We start from the raw sequence: 9655 nt of genomic DNA on the forward strand, positions 1-9655 counted from the left end.
AAAAGAATGTCTAAAGAATAATCGATTAAATGTAAATATTTTGTGCCGTCAGTTGGTAAGTTCTCGATTAAATCAAAGTCAACACCCTGAATGAATTCTATGTCTGCAATTGATAGCATCATTGTATCGTAAATTGTCTGAAAGTGCCTATAAAAGTATAAATTTCGATAAAACCAGGGTTGAAAAGTTTTCATTTCTAGCATATCTTTAATGAAAACAATTCTCCCAGATCAAGAGGGACGAAATAGATACATAACAATGCGTTCCTTTCTTGACATAAACTTGTTCATTTTATGCTCTGGGATTTCGAAATATATAACCTACAGCACTTGAAAGAATAGCAATCCAAACTGTTCGTTCGTCACAATTTCTGACAAAATGAGGTTGATAATTGAAAAAGAAGAAGTATTATTAAAACTAAGCACTGGAATATTGACAAAAAAGCTGTTCGAGAGCAATTGCGTCCACAAATTTTCCAAGAAAGTCGTTCCTGATTGTTATTATTGAAAACAAATTCAGCTGCGTGATTGTTATGATCTGTCATTAGAATGCAACTGATTTATGTTCGCGTTTAGGAAATAATGATTCATACTTTGATTAAAGGCAATCGTGGACACAATTTCAGAAAACAAGAATGTGCTAGACCTGTTATATGTCCCACGAAACAAAAGTTTAATTTTGAACTATGGAAGGCATCTAAGTGTACCCGGGACCGATATTTAGATTTGTTTTCAGGTTTCTCTGGCATCATGGCATGTACACAAAAACTTTTTACCAATTCAGAGATTTCTTTATTTTTGACGAACTTCGATCAAAGGCCAAAAAAGAAATTTTTCCTTCTTATATTTTCAACAAAAAATTGACTGATTTCCTTTTCAATCTCTGCAACTTCATCGCTATCCATATCAAGCAACTGTTATGAAAGAAATTATTTCGAAAAGTGAATAAGTAAAAATAAACAACATCACATACAATTAAAAATTTACAATTGCTTCTATCCACTTTGCAATACTTTTTGGTTTTTCACTTTGTTCAGCACTAAAAGAATTTCATCGCTCATTCGATGTAGTTTCTGTAACTCCCTAATTCTGACCGAAAAAGAAGCTTTTTCTCCTAAAGCCGTACTTTTCATTCCCCTGAGTGAAACGCTTGATTGTGAATTAACATCGGTTTGGATCATCTTGAAAAAATGTTCTGGTCAAACTCACTTTTCGTCTGGCAGTCTCACTCAATTCCCAGAACACATCCAATTTTGCTTTTTACTCCACATCCGTTGGCTGGAACAAAGTTTCACCAATCACCAACTTTGCATAAACTTCTGTGGGTCAAAATTGTAGTTCTTTTTTAAGATCTCAGGTAAATTTGAAAGAAAATCTTCCATTCTCAGATCGGCAGCATCAGAAGTTGATGCAGAGCAATTTTATCATCAAAATTGTTGCAAAAGACGTTCAAGTGGGACCAATTCGAGCTTGTGTTTATAGTTTCCTCCCAGTTGTTGATTCAAAATTTCCTGTTAAGGTCTTCATGGAAAGTCCAAAGGTTGTTGTTTCCTTGGTGATCCTCATTTGTTTTGGATTCAGTGTTCTCAACTTTCACGTTGATATCAGTAAACAACGACTTCATGCTGTCATTATGGTAATTGAACTGGGAAGAAGGAATAACTGGTTTTCCCTTAAGATTTTGTTTGTGGAAGGAGAAGGCGTAGGGTTTTTTGCTGTCAGCTGAGACTGAACTTTGATGCATCTGTGTTATGTGAATGTGAAGTAATTAAAAGATGAATTTTGAAAGCAGAAATAAGAAAAATTGTGTAAATAAGGGTAACTGAATATTGAAAACGAAAAGCAACAAATGATGTAACTGTCTTCAAGAAAGTGCTTGATAAATCGAACCGATGAAATTTGATTAAAACGAGAACAATTGCGACAATAAACTTCGTAACCGATCAGATCATAAAAAAGAAGTCATAACCTATTAAAAACGGGAACAACTGCAAAAAATGAACTCCGTAATCAATGAAACCATATTAAAGAAGTCGTAATCAATGAGAATTGAGTGTGCATCGCGACGTAATCGTTAAGCCAATTCTATTTTAGTAAGATCACGTGACATGACAAATGATTTCACGTGAGGGAAAATTTAGCAGGGAACACAAGCAACTGTTAAGACTTTTATTGGAGGGCACTTGTATTTCGGGAGAAATTTTTTTTGATGAAGTGATTGGTTCTGATCATTGTCATTTTCTTGGACAGGAAGAAGAATAAGGTCTTGGAGGTTGGGTAGATCGAAGATTTCTGATTTTGTAGAAAATGTATCAGCATGTTTGGAGAACATGTCTTCTATCCACCATACACCGTAGTGATTTATGTAACGAGAATACGGAAACAAAATACCCTTGCTCTTTTTCAGTGGTTGAAACCCTTTTTGTTTTCTAACTGTCTCAATGGCTTTAAAATAAGTGAGAAGAGAAAGTACTGAATTATTGGTTTTTTCTTCGGGTTATTGGAGGTTATGATGTCCAGCAGCCTCTAAAGTTCTCCACAAATCTTTCGGAAGTGTTAAGCTATCAGTCTTTGTTTTCATTGTTACTCTTGCGCAATCCACCTCAAAGGTTAATTCGATGTTGCTATCGGTTAATGTTGTTTTAGAGTTCAATTCCTCCTTGCTGGGAACGAACTCTTGATCAGAATGAAGTGTCGAAAGAAAAGATGTTGAAGGAAGTAAAGGAAGTGTTGGAGTATCTTGCATTCTTTCCAGGCCACTGATATTCAACTGAGACAGAAAAACAAAATGAACAGAGTTTCTCGGTCCTAACTTATTTAAAAATAGATTATATTTTATATAATTGGTTAAAAAAACTTTCGTTTTTTGAAATATTTAAAGAAGCTTTTGGAAAAAATCATTATATAAAGCAACATTTTTTTCAAAAAAAATGAAATAAAACCTTTTAAATGAAACTTCAAAAATGAAAAATTAGAAAAAAACAAAAAATCATATCAAAATTTGCAATTTTGTTAAAAAAATTTTTTAAAAAACAACATTTTTGAAAGAAACTTATTTTTAGTAAAATGTCACTTCCTCATTCAATTCTCTTAGCGAAATTTTTGAAAGTAACTTGTTTTAATGCAACAATTTTTTTCAGAAAAAACTAAGCTAAAATTTTTTTAAAAAAATTCAAAAACTGAAAAAAGGAAAATTAGAAAAATTAAAAACATGAAAATTTTCATTTTTTTGTTAAAAACCTTATAAAAAACGTCATTTTTGAAAAAAAAATTTTTTGAGTGACTATTTTTCAACATAAGTTGAATTACAATTTTTACATAAAAAAGACTTCAAAAATTGAAACCAAAAATAGAAAAATGAAAAAAAAACATCAAAAGTTATTTTGTTGTTAAAAATCCTCATGAAGTGAACGAAAGCAATAGTTCTGCAGATATATTTTATTAAGTATATAGAATTAGTTGAAGTGCCTTTGAGCAGAAAAATGCAACTGGATGCATTACTCTGGGGTTATTAAGATAAAGACCCCTGAATAATTGTGAAAAGAAAATAGGTCTATTCTTTTCTGTCGTATATTACGCAAAGAAAACCATTTAAAGACGTTTTGGATCATATGGCTTCAAAAAATGGTCAATTGCAGGTTTCAGAGTATAAAACTTCGAAAAAACGAACACGTCTTTCTTTTTCAGACATTTAAAGTACGCCCATTGGATGTTCTGTAACAAAATTTCCAAAAAAAGACTTTGAGGTTTCAGGTTTCGGAAGCTGGAACTTTGAAAAACCAAAACGTAAAACTACTTGGGGTTAACAATTCACCATCAATTGCTTTGTTTAAAAACAACATATAGATAGTTGATATAGCAAACCACTCTCGAAGAAATTTGTTTGTAGTTTGAGGTTTGAGAAACTAAAATTACAAAAAACCCGAAACTATAATCTATTATTGACCGTGAATTTACTACCATTGAATTACACATCGAAAAATACCCTCCAAAGTTATACTGTAACGTACATTTTCAAATAAAAATTGTTTAGTTTGAGGTTGCAGAATCTGAAATTACGAAAAAACAAAAATTTTCAGTGATTGTTTCAATGCTTTAGTTTTTTTCATTGAAATCAGCTTTCAGAAAAACTTCGATCGATTGTTAGAAAAACAACTCTATCTGAAAAATTTGTTTACGGTTTTGTGTTTTTGAAACTGAATCTACCGAGAAAAAACAAACTACCAAAAAAATTGCCAAAAAATCGTCAAAGACTTAATCCTTGAAGAAAAGATTTAATAAATAAGATTAGCTGAAGTGCATTAGGGCTGAAACTCCAATTTGATGCATTTCCACGGGGTAATTAAGATAATTACCCCTGGGTAATAACGATAAAATGACTGGTCTATTGTTCTCACTCTCTTTTTTTAGGTACATCTTTGGACATTGGATGAAAAGAGGCTAAACCTTATGTTAATACATATGTAAATCCTTTTAACCCCCCCCCCCCCCCCAGTTCTGCTCACGATATACTACTCATATCTCACAAGGTATGATCATTTCTTCGTTTTTTAAGACAACTTTCTTTTGTGGAATAAGGTGGTAAAATGGACCAAATGGTCAACTTTATTTTGTTAGGGCGCTGGGTGGCAATGTTTTACAAATTACGTGAAGGGTATTTCTTAACTAAAACCACTATGTACTGAGTACATAAACTCAGTATGGTTGCTGTTTTCCGCACACATGTATTAGGATCAGGAAAGTAAGCGTGTGCGAAAAACGCTGACACTCAAACGCTGGTATATACGTCGGTAGTTTTCGCATTCTAATTGTGCGTAAAATGGTGACAAGTTATTTATTCTAATCCTTTGATCACATCGCCGACTCCAATCTAGTCTTTAGATTTTGGGCGACTAGTCGCTAATTTAACGCATAGCTACCGTCGCTAAAATTAGCATCAATCGCTTTTGTCAATGATTTCAGCAAATGCTGTTTTCAAAACGTAATGAGATATGGGTCCAGTCGATGGATTTGGGGAATTGAGGAAGGAGGTTTTTTCGAGGTCACTCTTAAGTACTTTTTGTTACATTCTAGCTTGACCTTGAACAGACAAGCATCTCTAACAGGATTCGTAACATGTGCAACTTTGTCTCTGACATACTACAGTCGAGGTTCTGAGCAAAGATCGAAACAGAGCAACCACAGACTTGGCTACCCCCCTATGACCCCTTCTGCTGCGCCCGGGGCAGGCTTGACTCTCTTCGAGGTACACATATACGACCATATGGCCAAGGTTTGTTTTTATCACATAGCAGAATTTTATTTCTATCCACAGTTTATTTTATCCATAGCAGAAAGTGCTGTCACTGAATTTAAGGATCTTTTCTGTTTGTGCCCCCCCTAGCTTAGTGGTTCCCAGGTTGAGGTGCCAGACCGAAAGTCGATATGTCCAGACCGAAATGAACGCACAAGGTGGCGTCGTGCGTTCAAAATTACACGGTCTGGAAAAAAAAATGAACGCACGATAGTCTGGACATAGGCACTTTCCGTCTGGGAGGGTCTGGACATAGACACTTTCCGTCTGGGACGGTCTGGACATATCGACTTTCGGTCTGGCACCTCAACCTGGGTTGCATATTAATAGCACCCCCAGACGCACGCGCCATATTTTCACATAATGAATTACCAAATAATCAACTGGAGGAGCATAACGTAAGAGGGGGGGGGGGGGGGGGGGGGTGCACAAACGGAAAAGATCCGAATTAAATGAAAATTGTTCTTAGTTCCTGGGCCACAATAGGACGCTTGTCAGAAAATTACATAATTAAGTCACATTTTGATAATGTAATTATATAATCACCGAAGAAGTTGGGGCAGGGGTTTCATTAGTTGATCTTTAACTGTTATGTCATGGTTACTTTCATGGTTAAAGATTTATTTAAAGGCAATAATTGATCTCATTGTATATTTTTGCAACACTAAAAAATTATGAGCACAATTTTTTTATAATTCAAAGAAGTTGAATTGTTTCGGGACACTGTTTTTTTTAGGGCTAATCGAGGAGTAAAGCTGATCTATTGCTTAAATCGGTAACTTGTATATTACAGGGGAACTTTGCCTTGTTTAGTTGTGCATATAATTTGAACCCCCAGACTCACGTGCCATATTTTAACGTAAATGATTTACTATATAATGGCACGTGCTCTGTAATTGGGGTAGCATAATTTACAGAGGGGCACAAACAGAAAAGATCCTATTACAGGATATATTTTGGAAGATTTCAAATAACGATCCGCCTAAAAATCAGCTGAACAATCCACTCAGCAAAAGTCATAAGTAGGGAACGAATTCATAGTAGTTTCTGTTTTCATTAATCTGAGAGAGGGGAGAGGGAGAAGAAAGCGACAAAAAGTAGATGTGAAAAGTTTTTACCACGTGTGGTTTTTTCAAAGCTACGTGGCTTTTTTGTCAGCAATAGGCTTTTGGCAAAAACTTTTCTTCTTCAATATATAACATTGAGTTTTTATATATGTATTGTTACTATGAGTACGCAGTTCAATTTTTTTCTGTCTTTTGTTGTTTGCATATTCATTTTTGTTTAGAAGCTCATTTATTAGTTCACCCTATCCTGACTGTCCTTGGCTAATTCACTGATCAAGCATAAGAAATCATAAAGATTAATATTTCCCAGATTAAATGTCGGGGAGCAGAGTTTTAACTTTTTAATTAAGATCTAAAACAAATTTTCCCTTTTTGTTTCACTTTCCCCGAACTTCTTTTCATATACCTTTTGTGTTGCTTTTTATAACGGATGGTAATCAGATTTTCTGATATTGAATATACTAGTTCTTTGCAAGTTGTTTTGTCATTGAAAGTTTCGCTGGCGCAGCATGTCAAGAAAATTATGGCCGGTATTTGTCCAGATTTACGTCATATCAATGTTGCCCTTTTTTAAATTACTTTTCCTCTGTCTTTTGTTTGAAAAAGATTATTAGAATTAATTAGTAGGCTCAATTTATTCATTGGTGGCCTCAATGAATTTCCATTTGGAGTCAGTTCCGCAGTCTTCCGGTCATATTTCTTTTTTATTTGTTCACAAAGTTGAAAGATTTTTGAAGACAAATTGTTGTGGTTTGGTAGTGGCTAACTCGAAATAGGAAGTGGAGTAGGTAGCAATTAATATTTGTGCACTTCTAAAGTTGAATGCGAAAGTGGTGTTTGAGAAAAAGGTAGCATTCTCCCTAGTTGTTTTTTTGTTCCACATCGGCAAGTTGACAGTAAAGTTTTCTCTCTTTTCTCTATTTGTTTGAACGAGGTTTTTTTGCAAATGATTAAATGGTTTGCTGGGACCATTCTTGGTATTTTTTTTTGTTCAGTCGAGAAAAAATCTTTGAGTTTTAGATCATCCTATGTCTTTTTATTTTGTCGTCAAGGTTGTGTTACGCCCTTGTGTGAGGTCACGATCACCTCGAATCTGGTTTTTGTTCATTCATTCACGCCATTCAGTCCAAATTGTGTGTGACGTCCTTTTTTTTTAATGATAGTGGAGTGAGTTTATTTTCAAAAGTGCCTTGTTCAATTTTGGTCACACGTAATTTTGTACCTAACCTAACGTTCGTTTTTTTCGGTAAAACTTTTAAAAAATGTATAACTTAAACAGTTCGGAGTTCATTTCACATTGTTTTTTATTCTGCTGAGGTAAAATTGTCATTGAACCGTGGCGTGATAGGGGAAAAGTTGACCGTGCGAATCAATATCCTGCTGTGAGAGTTCAACATCCTGCCTGAGAGAGGCTGCCTTTGTGAGGATGAGCTCTCATATAACCACATCTCCCTGCTAATGAAAGCCTGACAAACGTTGGCTGCAACGATGGTACCACGTAACGTTTTTTGACTTGAAGGTTTCAAAAAATTAGTCATAACGACCGAAAACAGCAATGCTCCTCAGAAAACATAAATCTGAAGTGTACGGAATAAATAGAGAAAGGTAGCTGAAAACGGGCTGCTGTGGCCTAATGCTGCTCCGATGAGATTACATTGCACCACACTTTGTACTACTAATAAAACATAAGGAAGAAATGGTTTTGGTTTTGTGTTTTCAGGTTCGAGCTTTTTTCTACTCTTATATCGACAGTCAGCTACGATTTTGAGAAAATCAGCTGGATGGAGTCTGCTTCCATCCCTGTTAACCCCAGCTGGTGGAGGTATACCACTCAACCAAATATGAACCAATGGCAAAAAGCGGGAACGTCTCACTATTTGTTCACCTCGCGCGCAGATGGCTTCCAGACATTGGGGGAACTTACTACCTAACAATTACAACAACTGGCTGCGAAAGACGAGTGAAAGACTGGAAGTACAAAGTACAGTTACCTCCTACGCTGGATTAGATCCGAACCCTTATGGATAGTTTATGTGGCTCTTCTTGAAGGCACTGAGAGTTTCTGTCTTTCTAGAACAGCTCACTCATTACGACACAAAATGACAACTTTTGCAGCCGCAAAATCTCAATTAAAACTTTTTGCGGAAAATATTGACAACTGCTCCAACTAAACTAAAATTTCTTTCCCGACTTAATTGTATTTAATTAGGAGTCTATCAAGTAACCAAATCTTAATCCACAATTAGTGACTGTAGCGAGATTATTTACAAAATCTTTCATTTATGTCCAATTGAGAGGTTTGTTATCTGCTATCGTAGAAAACAGTGAAAAAATTGAGTGAATTATTTTAGACAATATGTACGTTTGAGTGTAATGTCTTAATATACTACAAAAATTTCGAAAAAATTTTTGTAGAGTCGCGTCAATCTCGCTTAATAAAATATATTTTGCGGGTTTTATAATGCCGTAACAACTTTTTTCATTTGCTGGGTATAATTCCGTGAACTACTTGCATTTTAACTTCTCTGAAGTGTTTCGGTATCCTGAAACGTGAACTTGCACTCTTTCAACGGACTCAAAGAGTAGGGTTTTAATTAGTACGAATGAGTAAATATTTACGTCTTGGATTTTGCTCGAGAATTTTGAGCATGCCTTTTGTTTAATCATAGTGGGGTTTCATTTTCGAAAAATTAGCAACCCTATTTTCCTCGCAACAAACGAACGACAACCTTAAAAACAGCACGTACGGTTATGGTTCTATCATTCTGATCGTTGCTTTTAAAGACAGCGGACAGTTTAGGATATCGAACGATCGGGCCGATATAACAAAGCAATCCGGTTGATACTAGCAGAAATTATAGATGAAAACGAAAGCGATTGAAAAGATTTATACTCCCAAAACACTTTTAATTACGATTTATCAAAATTGTGCAGGCTTAGTTTTCACAAATAATTGACCAATGCTCTATATTCTAAAAAGTTGGTTAAACCTGTTTTTATAACAACTACAGATTATTCCCATTGAAAGCCTGTAATCGAAAAAAAAAGATGTTAAATGCTCGAATTTTCTCAAATAAAAACTCAAAATGAAAAGATTGACTTGGGGTTAGCGTGATGAAAAAGCACATTTTCAGATGTTACGAAGCATGGGAAGTTGTTTTTGTTCGATCCTCCCGCTTGGCTTGGTTGGTGGAAAACGACGCAAAGTATCTTGTTTCTAATATCACAAAATCATTTGTTTTTCGGATTCTCAAAAAAAATTTTTCCGAGAAACTGTTGATCAATTTCTTTGACAG

General features: G+C 34.9%; 1 protein-coding gene across 1 annotated transcript in view; it reads left to right on the forward strand.

The window, feature by feature from the left end:
* LOC142342100 (uncharacterized) overlaps positions 1-8543 on the forward strand; it is an 81648-nt gene extending 73105 nt beyond the window's left edge. The window contains exons 2-3 of the mRNA XM_075393287.1: positions 5073-5271; positions 8080-8543. Of these exons, the coding sequence (XP_075249402.1) occupies positions 5073-5271; positions 8080-8127 (247 nt within the window). The 3' untranslated portion in view covers positions 8128-8543. The remainder of the gene's footprint in view (positions 1-5072; positions 5272-8079) is intronic.
* The last annotated feature ends 1112 nt before the right edge of the window (positions 8544-9655 follow it).

This window comes from Convolutriloba macropyga, chromosome 7 (assembly GCF_964194025.1).
Source record: "Convolutriloba macropyga chromosome 7, txConMacr16.3, whole genome shotgun sequence".
In the NCBI taxonomy this organism is placed as follows: domain Eukaryota; kingdom Metazoa; phylum Xenacoelomorpha; order Acoela; family Convolutidae; genus Convolutriloba; species Convolutriloba macropyga.